This window comes from Scyliorhinus canicula, chromosome 3, assembly GCF_902713615.1.
Source record: "Scyliorhinus canicula chromosome 3, sScyCan1.1, whole genome shotgun sequence".
In the NCBI taxonomy this organism is placed as follows: domain Eukaryota; kingdom Metazoa; phylum Chordata; class Chondrichthyes; order Carcharhiniformes; family Scyliorhinidae; genus Scyliorhinus; species Scyliorhinus canicula.
The window spans coordinates 149,475,000-149,493,390 of record NC_052148.1 but is presented as its reverse complement, the minus strand read 5'-3'; the positions used below and the strand labels follow the sequence as shown (position 1 = coordinate 149,493,390).

At 47.0% G+C, this 18,391-nt stretch overlaps 1 protein-coding gene across 1 annotated transcript in view; it reads right to left on the bottom strand.

The window, feature by feature from the left end:
- Window positions 1-18,391, bottom strand: part of lgi2a (leucine-rich repeat LGI family, member 2a) — an 85,345-nt gene that overhangs the window by 53,037 nt on the left and 13,917 nt on the right. Inside the window, exons 3-5 of the mRNA XM_038791479.1 lie at window positions 2,982-3,053; window positions 2,822-2,893; window positions 2,593-2,664 (exon numbers count right to left, since the gene is read on the bottom strand). Of these exons, the coding sequence (XP_038647407.1) occupies window positions 2,593-2,664; window positions 2,822-2,893; window positions 2,982-3,053 (216 nt within the window). The remainder of the gene's footprint in view (window positions 1-2,592; window positions 2,665-2,821; window positions 2,894-2,981; window positions 3,054-18,391) is intronic.

The window sequence follows — 18,391 nt, the reverse complement described above, 5'->3', positions numbered from 1 at the left end:
GAGGGCGGATGCCCTTGCCTTTGCCTCCCTGATCGCCCGCCGTAGAATCCTGTTTGGCTGGCGGTCAGCAGCACCGCCCAGAGCTGCGGACTGGCTGTCCGACCTCTCGGAATCTCTCCAAATGGAGAAAATCAAATTTGCCATCCGAGGGTCGGACGACGGCTTCCACAGAACGTGGGAGCCATTCATGCAACTGTTCCGGGACCTATTTGTGGCCAATGTACAAGAGGAAGAATAGTCGGGGGAAGGTAGCGGGAGGGGGGGGGGGGGGCTACAGGTTCGTTACGGGGGTTCGATGGCTAGCTAAGGCCCAAAACCAAGCTAAATAAACATGTTGGGGGGGGGGGGGGGGGGGGGGGGCGCAGTTACTACTACGAAGATGCTTACCTGTAAATATGTATGTTAATTTTTGCGTGTTTGTTTTTGTTTGTTTTGTTTTTTTTTTCTCTCTCCTAACAATTTGTAATTTGTTCAATATAAAATACGAAAACTGAATAAAAACATTTATAAAAAAAAAAAAAGAAGGAGGATGTGCTGGAAATTTTGAAAAGCATCAGGGTAGATAAGTCCCCTGGGCCTGACGGGATATACCCAAGGTTACTACGGGAAGCGAGGGAAGAGATTGCTGCGCCTTTGGCGATGATCTTTGCGTCCTCACTCTCCACTGGAGTAGTACTGGATGATTGTAGGGAGACGAATGTTGTTCCCCTGTTCAAGAAAGGAAATAGGGAAATCCCTGGGAATTACAGACCAGTCAGTCTTATGTCTGTGGTGAGCAAAATACTGGAAAGGATTCTGAGAGATAGAATTTATGATTATTTAGAAAAACATAGTTTGATTAAAGATAGTCAGCACGGCTTTGTGAGGGGCAGGTCATGCCTCACAAGCCTCATTGAATTATTTGAGGATATGATGAGACACATTGGTGAAGGTCGGGCAGTGGATATAGTGTATATGGATTTCAGTAAGGCATTTGATAAGGTTCCCCATGGTAGGCTCATTCAGAAAGACAGGGGGCATGAGATACAGGGAAATTTGGATACAGAATTGGCTGGCCGAAAGAAGACAGCGAGTGGTAGTGGATGGAAAGCAATCCGCCTGGAGGTTGATGACCAGTGGTGTCCCACAGGGATCTGTTCTGGGACCTCTGCTCGTTGTGGTTTTTATAAATGACATGGATGAGGAAGTGAAAGGGTGGGTTAGTAAGTTTGCCGATGACACAGAGGTTGGTGGAGTTGTAGATAGTGTTGAGGGTTGTTCAAGGTTAAAACAGGACATTTACAGGATGCAGAGCTGGGCTGAGAAGTGGCAAATGGAGTTCAACCCTGATAAATGTGAAGTGATTCATTTTGGAAGGTCAAATGTGAATGCTGAATACAGGGTTAAAGGCCGGAATCTTGAAAGTGTGGAGGATCAGAGGGATCTTGGGGTCCACGTACATAGATCCCTCAAAGTTGCCACCCAGGTTGATAGGGTTGTTAAGAAGGCGCATGATGTGTTGGCTTTCATTAACAGGGGGATTGAGTTTAAGAGCCGCGAGGTTTTGCTGCAGCTTTATAAAAGCCTGGTTAGACCACACTTGGAATATTGTGTCCAGTTCTGGTTGTCTCATTATAGGAAGGATGTGGATGTTTTGGAGAGTGTGCAGAGGAGATTTACCAGGATGCTGCCTTGACTGGAGGGCATGTCTTATGAAGAATGTTTGAGGGAGCTAGGGCTTTTCTCACTGGAGCAAAGAAGGAAGAGAGGTGACTTGATAGAGGTGTATAAGGTGATGAGAGGCATGGATAGAGTGGATAGCCAGAGACTTTTCCCCAGGGTGGAAATGGCACTCACGAGGGGACATAATTTTAAGGTGATTGGAGGAAGGTATATGGGAGATGTCAGAGGTAGGTTCTTTACACAGAGAGTGGTGGGTGTGTGGAATGCACTGCCAGCAGAGGTGGTGGAGTCAGAGTCATTTGGGACATTTAAGCAACTCTTGGACAGGCACATGGGCAGCAGTAAATTGAAGGGGTGTAAGTAGGTTTATTTTAGATTAGGATAAATGGTCAGCAGATCATCGTGGGCTGAAGGGCCTGTACTGTGCTGCGCTGTTCTATGTTCTGTGTTCTAATTTATTCTTTCATGGAATGTTGGCAACAGTAGCAGAGCCAGCATTTGTTGCTCATCCCTAATTGCTCTTGAATACAGTAGCTTGTTAGGCCATTTCAGAGAGCAGTTAAGAGTTTTGGATCTGGATCTGGAATTACAGGTAAATCTGACCAGTTAAGGACCACAGATTTTCTTTTTAAAAAGGGATTAGTGAACCAGATAGAGTTTTTCAATGATAGATTCATGGTCACCGTTATTGGAACTAACTTTCAATTCCAGATTTTATTAGTTCAAATCAATTTAAATTCCACCAGCTACTGTGGTGGTATTTGAGCCCAGATCCCTAGCAGATTAGCCTTTGTCTCTGGATTATGAGCCCGACGACATTACCATTACGCCACCATCTCCCTCTTCGGTTGGTAAATTATCTAAAACAAGTGCTAATGAATAATATCGCAAATGAAATTAATTTATTGCAGAAAATAGTTGGAATCTTACAGTTCAATCAGGGAATCCAAATCACCGAAGACGTCTCTTGGTAAGGATCTGATGCCGCTGTTAGCCAAAGAACTGAAAATAAAATAATTAACTTTAAAGCCTCATTAGTTTAAATGTCTTCTGAGAAATTACTTGTTATTATAGTTGGTTTCTTTTTACAGAAACAAGAATTCAAAGGATCAGATAGCATTACAATAATTTGACAGGTGACAATAATACAAAAACTTACAGATGGATCAAACCTCTGAGCCCTCGAAATGCATGTTTTGATATAGACTCAATGTTGTTGCTCTCAATGAATCTGTAGAATTGAAGACAACTCGTTAGTTCAAATAGATGATCAGTAGTATGATGAAGGAAATGTAAAATGCAAAACAAAAATAACTCACAAATACTCTAGATGTGGAAGCCCAGCAAAGGCATCATCTTTTATTGACGTAACTGAATTTGAATTCAGGAGTCTGAAAAATAAAATCAACTCTTTTGAAGATCTTGGCATTTTAAATGTTATGTTACTAAAAATTATAAAATTATTGGCAAAAGATTTAATGTAAACTTGATATAAGCATTACATCTTGACAAATGCAGGAGAGCTTTCTTTCAAAGCTGTATGGTTTGGGGAGGAAAGCAGCCTCAGAGCTAGGGTGTGAGGGGGAATGTGGGAGACCTTGTTTGGGGGTCAGTAGAACAGGAACAGAATCAGAGGCAATTGGACATAGTCTCCTTCATGATGAAGAAGAAATCCACACCCTCCATATGACTGGTGTTAGAGGTGAGGATGGAGTGGACAAGAGAGAGGGCTTTAATGAGAAAGTTGCTCGTAAAGAAAGGGCATCTTTAAATAATTAAAACATCAGATTGATCATCTTTCTTCGGAATAGAGTGAACATGAGCAAATACCCAAGCAAAAAGAAGGTAGCTTGGACATTGGAGAGATAATGCTGCATGCTACTAACAGGAGTTAATGCAAAGATAAATCCTTTGAAAATGGTGGGAAGGATACCAACAGGACCAAGTCTAGTTGAAGTCCAGAGTAGTGTGTTTACTCTTGATACTCAGTGTAGAATCAAGTTCCCACACTGAAACTTGATGTAGGTCTGCATAGAAGAACAGATTGAAGTGATGGAGAGAGTTTCTTTACTCATACCATCAACTTTAATAGTGGAAGAAAAAAGTGATTCAAATTATACAATCAAGAAGTGGGAAGGAAAGTTTACAAAATTGCAGAGAGAGGTTTAGCAAGGAATGAATGGGAGTGTTGAGGGGCAAGAGTCAATACATCCCTGAAGTTCAGTTGTGTGTTCTGCAATTTTTAAAAAAGTCTATAAAAAGGATCAGTACGGGCAGCATGGTGGTGCAGTGGTTAGCCCTGCTGCCTCACGGCTCCGAGGTCACAGGTTCGATCCCGGCTCTGGATCACTGTCTGTATGGAGTTTGCACATTCTCCCCATGTCCGCGTGGATTTCACACCCACAACCCAAAGATGTGCAGGGTAGGTGAATTGGCCACGCTAAATTGCCCCTTAATTGGAAAAAAAATAATTGGGTACTCTACATTTTAAGAAAGAAAAGAATCAGCACGTAACATTAACCGTTAAACACTGGTGTGAAACACGTAATTATTACTGAGTGTGATACTGTACAGGAATGCACTTCTTCAAAACTTAAGATGTCTAGCAAAGTACAAAAGATACTTCTGCAATCTAATCCACATGTGTTTTCTGAATACAAAGTAATGGAGTGAGAATTAAAATATGGTCCATTACTCCAAAAATAATAATGTTTTTTGGGCTTTCAACTTGCAAGTACAGAAATCATTTTGCATAGCTTAATGCAGCAGTGTGTCTGTTAACAGTAGTACTCTTGTAAATAAGATAATTTATTTTCAGGAATGAATTTACAGAAATTACAGGAAGAGATAAAGTTGACTCAAGATTTGTCATCAATCAAGAGACTTGCACCAAACTGTCTTTTGAGTCCAGTGTTAGTGCTTAGAATTGCCCACTGAGAACAACTACCTCTGACTTGTCTACAGTGCTCAGAGTCAGCGGCCGACAAGATGATTAGGTAGATTTGATTTTGCTTGATTAGAATTTGAAAAGTTCTCGGGATATATATTTTGGACGACAAGGATTTGAAGTCAGTTGTTTTAAGAAAAGGCATTTGAGCTGCAAGATGCCATAATTAACATAAGCATGCTCATCTTCTTTAAATGGAAAGCTGGAGTGGAAAGTAAAAGATGGTTTGGAAAGAGTGAAAGTGAAATTTTGAGTTACGGTTGGAAATGATAGTTGAGCACAGTATGGTTAGAGTTGAAAATGGGCAGAATCAAGGACGGCATTTAATGGCAGAGACGGGGCTCTCATCACCAGCTGGAGGGTTGGCTGGAGCCCTGTGGCACCTCTTTTCAGGAAAGCACGCAGAATGAAGTGCCAATCAGGGGCTTAACTGGGCAACAATGGGCCTTCCCCACATCAAGAACCCAAGGGCAGAAATATGCATGCCACTGTTGCTGAGCAATCAGAGGAGGGTTGGCAACAAGGGCAGAGGCATGGCTCTCCCACCATAATCAGGTTCTTCAATCAGGCACTGAGTGCTTGCTGGGAACACTTAAGGCGCAATTCAGCAGAAATAATTCTAAGTCCACTTTTGGGAGGGAGGATTGGCAGCGTGTTTCGCCATTCTTGGCTCTCTCGCCCTCTGATTCGCCCGACTCACGCTTCAGTGTTGCACCGCAACAAGGGGAGCAGCTTTTAAACGCTCCCTCACCATTCACTGGGCTAAATCGCTGGCTAAAAGCAGACCAAGGCAGGCCAGCAGCACGGTTCGATTCCCGTACAGCCTCCCCGAACAGGCGCCGGAATGTGGCAACTAGGGGCTTTTCACAGTAACTTCATTGAAGCCTACTCGTGACAATAAGTGATTTTCATTTCATTTCATTCATTCACTCCCAGTCAACACACAAGCATGGCAGCACACAGACCTGCTTCTCGCGTTGGGGATGCCGACCTGATCAGGCTTCTCGATGCAGTCGATCCAGGCGGACCATCCTGTTCCCCTGAGGGGGTCAGAGAACCAGCAGCAGGGTGTGCAAGGCTGCCTGGGATGCAGTGGCAGCTGCAGTGAGTGCATGCAGTATCAGCAGCAGGACCGCCATCCAATGTCAGAAGAAGTCAAATGACCTCCAACGAGCTGCAAGGGTAAGTTGCCACCTCTCTCCTGGCATCAGTTCCAATTGCCATCCCTCAAATTTCAAGCCCGCCTCCCTCCCAATGGACTGGCTGGCACTTCACGCCCTCTCCACATCCCATCTTCAAACTTGTTTCTCAGAACCCTCTGGCACCCCCAGCACAGCCCTGTTATGTCTAGGTGGTGCCCACACACCACCCTGACCCATCAAACATGCAGCGCACAATGTCCTCTCTTTGTCCCTGCAGGAGAAGACCTGGAACACCCCAGCAACCGTCCCCCCCCCCCTCCCCCCGAACATCCCCAAGCCCGCTGAAGGGCTCCTCACCACCCCTCCCCACCCTCACCCCACCCCACCCCTGGGGCAGCAGCTCCGGTGCCCTTAAGGTGCATGCCGGAAAATGGAACTGGCTACACACCTCTTCAATTCCCGTCAGCAGCCATTTTGCCAGCTTCCTGTTTTTGAAAAGGAGTTATAAACAATGCCTGCATTATATCCCGCTGGGGAGCCGAGTAATTCCCGGGAAGCTGCTGCATTCAATTTCAGTCTCGTTAATGAGATTGAAATGAGCGCAAATTAGGGTTAATGATACTCTCACTATTTTTGGGGGAGATCCGGAACTTGCCATTAAGAGCAGGCTGGGTAAATCGCAAAATGGTTCGTGCCTGGGCGAATCTCGATTTTACCCTCTCCCACTAGTCACCCAGCACACTGGGTGAAGCAAGGTCACTGAATCACTCCTTTTGTCTCCCAAATGGAGAATTGAGCCCTGTATTTCATTTCTTTTTGGAACTTGTTCTTTTTTCCTTGAGTACGAGCATTTATAGATATAACTGTAATAAGTACAGAACCTTTATTGCATTGGATGTTTTAATTAATTAATATCAAAGAGGTAAGGGAAAACATTTAACATTTGTATCGTTTTACTCAATGTTAAATTAGATACTGAGTGGAATAACTGTCCTTCAGGGCCATGAAATTATGCCTTACATTAGTAGTGTATGAATGTTTAAGATATTCATATGAAATTATTATATCTGCTATTTTAACAGAAGTTTTAATCCATTAATGTAAAATAAGATTAATATTGCCATTAAACTAGCAGGAAATTCATATGAATGTGTTCGCTATCCTTTTGTTAATATTGGACAGTATTGTTTCAAGGCTCTTGTATCAATATACTCCAAATCATTTTCAGGAAGGAGTGTGTATGTGCATTGATTATATAAACTTGACTTCCAGTGGCGGCCATGCACTGGGTAGTCACATGAAAGGTGGTTCTCTCTTGGGAAGTTCTTACCCAGCCCTTTTAATCCGTCATACAGATACAACAATACCGCAAAAATCCCCCCCCCCCCCCCCCCCCCCCCCCCCCCCCCGCCAGCGGCGCTCCCAACCAATACCCAATCGAACCAAAATGCCATTGAAGCAGCCACAGAGCCAAAAAAACAGCAAATGTCAGGAAAGGAAGGCCCCACCCCTAGGTCAAAGGGACACATGGGCCTAAACAGAACAGAGCATGGCGGACCCAGCAGTGTTGGAAACACAGTGCCAGCCCACCCATAAATGAAGGAGCTGATGGAGCTTCTCTCGATAGAGCACCAGAAACACAGAGACTCAATAAAACAGGACCTTATGCCGCCATGAGCTCAGCAACAGAAACCACACTGACCCCATAAAGGAGGTGATAGGTAGAACGGAGCAGAGACTGGAGACCCAGGAAGCGACAGTGCGGGACCTGGAGAAAGCGGCCACCGACCAGGACGAGTGGATTGTCTCGTTCAAATCCGAGCTGGCAAGGTTGGTAATGACTCAGAAAGTGCTCAAGGGGTAAGTCGGTGATCAGGAAAACAGGTCCCATTGATAGAACCTGGGAATTGGCGGGCTACCAGAGGGTGCAAAGGGCAGGAAGCCGACGGACAATGTCACAAGGATGCTTGGCAAACTGATCGGAGAGGAAGGCTTTGCCAAACCTCCAGAGATTAATCCAGCCCACGGGTAGCTCCAGCAAAAGCCCAGATCACCACCAACAGCCTCAATATGCTGATACCAAAAAAAGACAAAGACCCGACAGAGTGCGGGTCACATAGACCCATTTCATTCCCGAATACCGATACGCTAAAGTTCTGGCGAACGCTCTGGTGAGGCAACTGGAGAGTTGTGTGCCAGAGGTAGTCATGGAAGATCAGATGGGGTTTGTCAAGGGCAAACAGCTAACAGCGAACATCCAATTCCTGCTGAACCTGATTATGACCCCATGTGGAGAGGAGACACCAGAAGTGACATTTCCATAGACGCAGAGTTGAATGGAGGTACCTCATGGAGGTGCTGGAACGGTTTGGGTTTGGGCTAGAGTTCACCTCGGGGATGAAACTACTGTATAGAGCTTCCATGGCGAGTGTATGGATAAACACCACCAACTCTGAATACTTCCAGCTGCACAGAGGCATGAGGTAGAAATGCCCATTGTGCCCGCTGTTAATTGCTCTTGCAATCGAGCCCCTGGCTATTGCCCTCAGGTCATCGAAGAGGTGGAAAGGCATCTAAAGGGGAAACAGCGTGCACAGAGTCTCACTCTCTGCAGATGACCTCCTCCTCTATGTCTCAAACCCCCGAGCCAGCACGGGAGGAATAATGGATCTGCTGAGGGAGTTCGAAGCCTTCTCAGGTTACAAACCTAACCTGAGCAAGAGGGGAATCTTCCCTGTGAACCCCCGGTGGGGGTTGGGTTGGGGGGGGGGGGATTAGAGCTGGAGATTTTGCCATTAAAACTGGCCTAAACCAAGTTCCGATACTTGAGGATCTAAATAGCCCACGACTGGACACAGATCCATAAGTGGAACCTGTTGAGCCTAGTGGAAGAGGTAAAGAGAGACCTGCGGAGGTGGGACTTTCTCCCGCTCTCCCGAGCAGGAAGAATGCAGTCAATAAAAATGAACGTGCTGCCAAGATTCCTCTTTCTATTCAGATCGCCCTCGATCTTCAAGATCCGTAATACGGTCTTACAATTAAGGAGGAATATGGGAGGGCTGGCCCTGCTGAACCACCTATTCTACCACAGAAAGGGTATGGGGTGGATGAAAGAGGAGACGGAATGGGCACAAATGGAGGAGATCTCCTGCATGGGACATCCCTCCAAGCACTGGCCACGGCCCCATCCCATTTCTCCCAGCCTTTTACTCGAGGAATCCAGTATTGTGGCCACGCTAAGGTCCTGGAATCAGCTCGGGCACCATTTCAATCTTGGTGCAATGTCTGCTATGCCCCCTATCTGCAAAAATCATAAATTGATCCCGGCAATAATAGACGCCTCCTTCAAAACGTGCAGACAGGCTGAAGGGGTTCTGACAGTAGGGGACCTGTACGTAGACGGTACAGTAGTGATCCTTGGGGAACTAACAGAAAAGCTCCAGTTCCCGAAAGGGAACGAGCTCCGATACCTGCAACTGAGGAACTTCCTCCGCCAGGAGAACGCAACGTTCCTCCAGCTACCCGGACACACTCGACTAGACAGACTCCTGGTATCGGGCAAATTGTACGGACGAAAGTTAGAGGCGGTATGGGCCCCGCTGGACGAGACACAGGAAAGGTGGGAGGAAGAGCTAAGCGTAGAGATTGGGGTTGGACTCTGGATCGAAGCACTTCAAAGTACCAACTCCACATCCTTATGCACAGGGCTGAGCCTAACGCAGCTAAAGTGTACAGGATACACTTGATCAGAATATGCATGAGCGGGTTCTGTCCAAAGGTGGAGGACAAATGTGAATGGTGTCAGCGAGGCCTGACCAACCACACCCACATGTTCTGGTCCTGCCCCATAACCTGTTGGATACTGAACTGCCTTTTTCAAAGCCATGTCCAGGGTTGTGGGAGTGAGAGTGGAATCATGTCCACTGGTGGCAGTCTTGGGGTGTCACAACAGCCAGTGCGCTTTACGGGGAGAAAGGCAGACGCCCTAGCCTTTGCCTCCCTGATCGCCCGCCGGAGACTCCTGCTCGGCTAGAGATCAGCAGCGCCATCCAAAGCAGTGTGGACTGGCTGTCCGACCTGGCGGAATTCATCAAATTGGGGAAAATAAATTTGGCATCAGGGGATCGGAAGAAGGCTTCACAATACACGGAGGCAATTCATCAGCCCCTTTGAGGACCTGTTTGTGACCAGCAGCTAAATAAGGGAGGGGGTTGTGTGTGGCAGGGAGGAGGTTTTGACGGGAGGGGAGCCGAGCTAGACAGGGGAAAAGGAGGGGGGAGGGGGGGTGAGTGTGAGGGGGGAGAGGAGAAGAAACAACACCCAGAATACAGAGGAAGCAAGTAGAGAGGCATTAAAGAGGGCTGAAGGAGAGAGGAAAAAAACATTGATGCTGCCACGGAAACTAATAGGTTACACCTTTGTTGCCTCGATCACAACCCTAGTATATTTTCTTAAATATACTTTTATTCAAATTTTCAACATTTTTAAATTTTTACAAAAATAAGCACAAAACCCAGCACAAATCGCACCCCCCCCCCCCCCCCCCCCAACTATTTGAAACTACCCTGCCCTTGACAGCAGCCAGATCTCCGAAGTGTAAGATAAACAAACCCCATCTCTTGTGGAACCCCTCATCCGCCCCTGTCAGAGCAAATTTCACCTTTTCCAGGTATAGGAATTCCATTAGATCTCCCAGCCACAATGAGGCACAGGGAGGGGAAGCTGACCTCCACCCCAACAGGACTCGCCTGTGAGAGATCAACGAGGTGAAGGCTTAGACATCAGCCCCTGCTCCCATCTGCAACTCCGGCAGGTCTGACATGCCAAATATGGCCTCCAGGGGACCCGGTTCAAAATCCACATGTAGGACCTCTGACATGGGACTGAAAAATGACCCCCCCAAAATGTCTCCAACTTTGGGCGGGACCAGAACATATGAACATGATTAGCTGGATCCCTCCCTCACTTGCAGCAATACTCCACCCCCCCCCCCCCCCCCCCCCCAAAATAGCCGGCTCATCCTCACCTTTGTTAAGTGCGCCCTGTGCGCCACTTTTAATTGAACCAACCCCAGCCTTAAGCACGAGGTTGAGGCATAAACCCTCCATGCACCTCGCATCATTATTCCTCCTCCAACGCCATCCCTAGTTCTTCCCACTTAGCCTTAATCACTTCCATGAATCCTTATCTTCTTCCATGATCCTATCTCAAATCGCTGAAATGACCCCACCCTCCAACCCTATCACCAACAGCACCTCCTCCAGCAATGAAGAGGACGGAGCCACTGGGAAGCTTGTGAACACCTTTCTCGCGACGTTCTGCACCTACATGTATCTAAAGCCCTCCTCACGCTGGAGCCCAAAAATTCCCCCAACTCCTCAAAGCTTGCAAACCGCCCCTCCAAAATCAAATCCTTCATCTCCTTCACTCTTCTCTCCTCGAATCCCCGGAACCTTGCATTCATCCTCCCCAGCTCAAACTCATGGTTCCCTCTTATCAGCATCATGCTCGAGCCCGCCCTCAACCTAAAGTGTTGCCGAAATTGCCTTTGCCGTGGGTGCCACCACAAGACTCCTGAATACTTCCCGAGGGTGAACTATAGCGGCGTCGTTGCCAGCGCCTGCAACCCCGAACCCTTACAGGAACCACTGTCTCTCTACTCCAGCCCCACACCTTCTCTGCACTCACCACCCAATAATAGTATAACCCCCCTCCCTAACCCCCCCCACCCCCAACTGCTGCCCCCTTTGGGGTACTGTTTTTCTTATTCTAGCCACTGCAAACAGCAAGACCAGCCAATCCACCCCCCTGAAAAACTGACTTTGGTAAAAAGGCCAGCAGACACTGAAACAGGAACTGTGGCAGAATGTTCATCTTCGTGGGGGGACTACCACCACAACAAGTCCTCCTTCACCCTCCCAACCAAGCCTGTGAAATTGAGCTTGCAAAGTTGTGCTCAGTCCCACGCCACCTGCACCCCCAAATACCTAAATGAGTCATTGCTACCCGGAATGGCAAACCCCTCACTCTCACTCCCACACCTGCGCCTGGAGAAGACACCACAAAATATTTGCTTTTCACGAGATTCAACTTGCACTCTGAAAATGCCCCGAATCTCCTAAGCAACCGCATTATATCCCTCACTGACGAGCTTAGGTCCGAAATCTACAGCAGCAGATCGTCCTCATACACAGACACCCTATATCTACCCCTGCCCGCTACTCCCCTGCCCCATCACTCAACCCTTCCATAAGTCCAACTACCTCAGCACAATGGCCAAGGACTCAACTGCCAGCAGGAACAGAAGGCAAGACATGGGGCATCCCCCACCTCGTTCCCCGAAATAGTGGAAAGTACCCCAAATTCATATTGTTCGCTCGTACACATGCTGTTGGATCCTTGTGCAACAATTTCACCCATGCCACAAACTTAGGCCCGATCCCAAATTTCTCCAGCACCGCAAACAGATAGCTCCACTCCACTTTGTCAAACGCCTTATCCGCATCTAATGCCACCACCGCCTCCAGCTCCCTTCCCTCTGCCGGAGAAAGTAACACATTCAGCAGCCGGCGCACATTCGATGACATCTGCGTGCCCTTATTGAACCCTGACTGATCCTGCCCAACCACCTTCAGGAGGCATCCTCCAACCTCACTGCCATCACCTTTGACAATATCTTAGCATCATATTCAGCAGCGAAATAGGCCTGTATGGCCCACACTCTATCGGATCCTTTTCCTCTTTCAGTAATAATGAGATGGGTGGCTGCCCCATCGTCTCTGGCAATACTCCCCGAACCATCACATCCTCAAACATTTCTACCATCAGCGCGGCCAACTTGAATTTTTTGTAAACTTCCACCAGGAACCCATCTGCATCTTCCCTCTTGCTCACTGCACTTCTTCCACCCCCACTGGTTCCTCCAGTCACACCCTCTGCTCCTCCGCCACCTCCGGGCACTCCAGTTGCTCTGGAAACTCCCTCATATCCGACATATCCTTCGGCGGCTCCGACTTATACAAGTCCCAATAAAAGTCTTCAAACGCCTTATTCACCTGCTCCGGTGCCACTACCAACCTGCCCGTCCCTTCTCTAATCCGCACAATCTCCTTCACTGCTACCTGCCAACGGAGGTAGCCTACCAGCAATCGACTGGCCTCCTCTCCATACTCATAGACATCCCCCCTCACTCGCCTCAGCTGCCAAACCGTCCTCCCCGTGGATAGGAGATCAAACTTCGCAAACTCCTTCCTCCTCACCAAATGTCCTGGCCCCAGGTCTTCCCCATATCTCCCACCTACCTCCAAAATCTCCTCTACCAACCGTTGCCACTCCTCCCACACCTCCCTATTCACCTTTGCCTTGAATGAAATGACCTCGCCCCTCACTACTGCCTTCAGTGCCTCCCAGACCACCACTAGCGCAACCTCCCCATTCTGGTTAAACCCCACATACTCCTCATTCATCTTCCGCACTTTAGTGCAAAAATTTGGGTTTGGCATCAAACCCACATCTAGCCACCACGCCGGCCTGTGTGCTGGCCCCTTCTCCACATCCAGCCAGTGTGGAGCATGGTCCGATATCACGATCATGAATACTCTGCCTCCCTCACCCCAGCTAGCACCGCCCTCCCCTCCACGAGAAAATCGATCCTCGAATACACCTTATGTACCGGCATAAAAAAACAAGTATTCCTGTCCCACGGATGTAAAAACCTCCACAGGTCCACCATCTCATCTCCTTCATAAACCCAACCTGCGCCTTCGACCCCCCCTCCCCCTCCCCATCCTCGAAATGGGCCAACGAACGAGGCCGGGCCTTTTAGGGTCCAAAACTGCAACACTATTCCAGTCCCCCCCCCCCAATATCAACTGGTGAGTATCCAAATCTGGAATGGCAGCCACCATTTTCTTCACAAACCCAGCATCGTCCCAGTTTGGGGTGTACACACTCACTAGCACCACCAGCCTCCAATGCACCCATTAATATCAAGTACCTGACCCCCTGTCTGCCACTACCTTCTCCATCTGGAACCTCACTCGTTTGCCCACCAGTATCGCCATGCCCCAGGCTCTGCTGTCGAAGCACGAGTGAAACATCTGGCTCACCCAGCCCTTCCTCAGCCTCATCTGCTCCTTCACCCTCAGATGTGTCTCCTACAACAGCAGCATTCCCACTTTCAGGCCCTTCAAGTGCGTGAAAACTAGCGATCACTTCACCGGTTCCCCCTGCCCTTCCTACCTGCTGTGCCCTGCCAGACTGGTGAGACCTGGCCCAGCCCTATTCACGTCACCCCCACCCTCCCCCTTCCCAAAGTCACCCCAACCACTTTGCCTTGAAAACACCTCACCCAGCATCGCCCCCATCCCCTACCATTCACATCCCAGGCCCATTGAAACCTATCCATGCAGGTCCCAATAACTGGCCCCTCCCCCACCTCACCCCCATTCACTAGCCAACGTTGTGTTTGCTAAAGCACTGCCCTGCCAGAGCCTTCTCCCCCACATCACAAAAAAAACTACCAACTCCAAAGCCCCCCGCACCCACTCTCTCCAAACTCCAACACCCTACAACTCAACAAGCCCCCAAACCCAACAAACCACAAATCCCAACCGTCCTCCTCAAACTACCCCAGTCCAAACACCTCTTACACAAAACAGTTAATGATAAACATCCATAAAGGGAACAAACAACTTAAAGGAAGAACCTGATCAAAAACCGTCAAAGTGAAATCTCAGTCCAATCCCAGGTCTTCTATCTTCACAAACGCCTCCATCGCTGTCTTGAAATAGTAGTCCTGCCATTATGTGTAACCCTCATCTTGATCGGGTAGACTACACCAAACAGTACGTTGTGTTCATACAGTGCCGCCTTCTCCTGACCGAAGGAAGCCCGTCTCCTCGCCAGCTCCATCGTAAGACCTTGGCATATACATATACTGTTCCCATCCCACTCCACCTCCCACTTCTGCTTCGCCCACCTCAACACCTTCTCCTTTATCTGATAATTGTGAAAGCCGACTATCACTGCTCTCGGCGCTTCATTCATTTTTGGTTTCGGCCGGAGTGACCGGTGGGCCTTGTCCAAATCGCAGTGGGTGAGGTTCCCCCCTCCCCCATCAACTTTGCAAGCATCTCAGCAAAGTACTCTGTAGGCCTATGGCCCTCCAACCCCTCAGGCACACCCACGATCCTCAAGTTCTGCCTTTGTGACCTGTTCTCCAGATCCTCTACTTTGACTCACAGCCATCTGTTGATCTGCGCCACCCTCCGCAGCTTCTCAACCATCGAGATGAACTGGTCGCGATGTTGTGACACTGCCTCCTCCATCCCCTTCATCTTAGCTCCTCGCTCTCACACCACCATAAAAGTCTTCACCAACACATCTCTCATCGGCGCAAGCATCTCATCCACCTACTCCTTAAGTGAGGCCATCATCTCTGTGCGATGCATGTTGAAATGTTTTGAGAACAGCTGCTCCATCTCCCCAGCCATCATTTTGGCCATCTTTTCCACTGTGATCGGCGTGGCCCCATCCGGCGAGCTCCCTCCCGCCATCTTTTCTCCCACTGAACCCCTCACCATGTTCGACGGCGGACTTCACTCACTCCCTTTTTCCCTGGGTTCTTTTTCCTGGTTTTTGACATCCTTGAAATGTCTTAGACCTTTCCATAACTTCTCACACAACGAGTTTTCCTAAAAAACTGTGCGTAAAGAGGCTAAAGAGACAACTCTGGCAGGAGCCATCAAACAGCCCACTCATAATTTTGAACATCTCTATCAAATCTCCTCTTAGGCTTCTCCTCTCCAAGGAGAACAGTCCCAACCTCTCCAATCTATCCTCCTCACTGAAGTTTCTCATCCCTGTAACCATTCTTGCAAACCTCTTCTGCGCTCTCTCCAATGTATTCTGTCTCTTCCAAGTGTAGCTCCCAGAACAGTACACAATATTCCAGCTGAGGTCTAATTAGTGTCTTGCATAATTTCAGCGTAACCTCCTTGCTCTTGTATTCTATGTGTCATGTGAGGGTCCCTTTAAGAAGTGTGTGTTTTATCAAATGGCTGCAGTGATGTCATTGTGTGAGTGGAGCTGGAGTGTGATTCTGTCTTTTACTTTCGTTTTGAGCTGAAAGCTGCTTTGTGGCTCTGGGATTTTTGTTTTGCTTTCAGTTGGGAGCTGCATTCAAACAAAGAAGGTGTATTTCTGGTCCCTCTCTCTGCATGCTAAAGAATGTCTCCAGACCACTTGATAACTTCAAAGTAATACCTGTTTTCTGCAATGAATTCAAATCTACTGTTTTGTAGAAAAGGGTGTTTGGCTTATGGATATTGTCAGGAAGTTATTAAGGGTTATCTAGAGAGTACTGTATCTCGGGGGGGGGGGGTATTTGTGTTGGTAGTTGATAAGATGTTTACTCTGTGTTTATAAAATGTTAACTGGATTCATAGAATAAACATTGTTTTGTTTAAAAATACTTAAGATCTCTGTTACATAACACCCAGAAAGTGGGCCCTTGTGAACCAAAATCTATTAAATGTTGTAGGTCAGGTGAACACCATGATATATATTGGTGTTCTCAAAACCCTGGCCCATAACAAATTGGGGGCTCATGGGATAAAAATCTATCTTTCGTGATTGGGTTGGCTTAGTGAACTTAAAGACAGTGAGGGGTGAGCATATGTGTGCTTGCTTTTCAGGTGTGGTATTCCAGTTTAAGTAGGGAGTGTGTTGTGGACAATGGCTCTTTCAGAGGCTCGGAGGATTTTTGGGGGTGGAGAAGTACCTTACGAACAGAGACAAAAAAAGGCTTTTAGATTTGGCAAAAACATTGCAGTTAACGTTACCTGCTGGCATACAAAAAGAAGAGGTACTTACGGTGGTAACTGAGCATTTAAAATTGCATGAGATACAGTCAGATTATTTGGAAATGGCAAAAATTCAGTTACAGATCAAACAACTTGAACATGAAAAAGAATTAAAGCAGCTTGAATACAAAATGAGGGGAAAAGAGAGAGCAATCAGTGTTAGATAGGGTGGACAGCGAGAGCCTTCTCCCGCGGATGGAGGTGGCTAGCACGAGGGGACATAGCCTTAAACTGAAGGGTAATAGATATAGGACAGAGGTCAGAGGTGGGTTTTTTACGCAAAGAGTGGTGAGGCCGTGGAATGCCCTACCTGCAACAGTAGTGAACTCGCCAACATTGAGGGCATTTAAAAGTTTTTTGGATGAGCATATGGATGATAAGGGCATAGTGTAGGTTAGATGGCCTTTAGTTTTTTTTCCATGTCGGTGCAACATCGAGGGCCGAAGGGCCTGTACTGCGCTGTATCGTTCTATGTTCTAAAGGGAGATACAGATCAGAGAAAAAGAAAAGGAGAGAGAAGAAAGAAAAATTGAAAGAATAGCCCGAGCAGAACAAAAAGAAAGAGAAAGGGAGGTACAGATAAGGGAAAAATAAAAAGAGGGAGCAAGAAATAGAGAGGAAAAAGAAAAAGAGAGAGAAAGGGATAGAGAGAAAATAGAAAAAGAGAGAGGAAAAGGAAAAAGAGAGAGAGGAAAGGGAAAAAGAGGGAGAGTTTGAACTTCAGAAAATGGCCACGAAACATGACAGTCAGTTAAAATTGTCAGATGTAAAGGGAAATGTACAGTTGGAGGATATTGATGAGGATAAACAGAAAGAGCGTCATAGTCGCAAGCTTGGTGGGGATCTATTAAAATATGTCCAAGTATTACCAAGGTTTGATGAGAGGGAGGTAGAAGCCATTTTCATTTCATTTGAGAAGGTAGCTAAACAAATGAAATGGCCACAGGACATGTGGATATTACTGATTCAAACAAAGCTGGTAGGAAGAGCTAATGAAGTGTTTGCATCACTATCAGAGGAGGTATCTTGGACGTATGAGGAGGTGAAAAAATCCATCTTAGGTGCATATGAACTAGTGCCTGAAGCCTACAGACAAAGGTTTAGAAATTTAAGGAAAGAACCTGGTCAAACATACATGGACTTTGAAAGGATCAAATAGAATAATTTTGATAGGTGGATAAGGGCTTTGTAAATAGACCAAACGTATGAAGCTCTCAGAGAAATTATACTTTTGGAGGAGTTTAAAAATTCAATTCCTGATGTAGTGAGAAGTCATGTGGAAGAGCAGAGGGTTAAAACTGCTAGATTAGCAGCAGAAATGGCAGATGATTATGAATTAGTTCATAAATCAAAGTTTGGTTTCCGACGTCAGTTTCAGCCTGTGAGGGATACAAACTGGGGAAAGGAGGAATATTCAAGTGGTAACGGTAAAGGTGATCTGATGGGAGACAACAAAGAGAGTGTACCTCAGATTAAAAAAGAAATCCAGGAGGGTGGAAAAGAAATGAAAAGTTTCAAATGTTTTAATTGTAATAAACTAGGCCATGTAAAGTCAGAGGGTTGGCGGTTGAAGAAAAGCACTGGGAAGGCTGATGTGGTAAAATAGGATAAGCCAGTGGGATTTGTTAAAGTGGTAAAGGAAAGCCCAAGTGAAGCGAAGGAGGTGCAAAAGATTGTACGGCCTGATCAAGAGGTGATTGATAAGAAGGTGCCAGATCTCTTTAAATAATTTACTTGTGTGGGTAAAGTTTACTCATGTGTATCAGGAGGAGCAG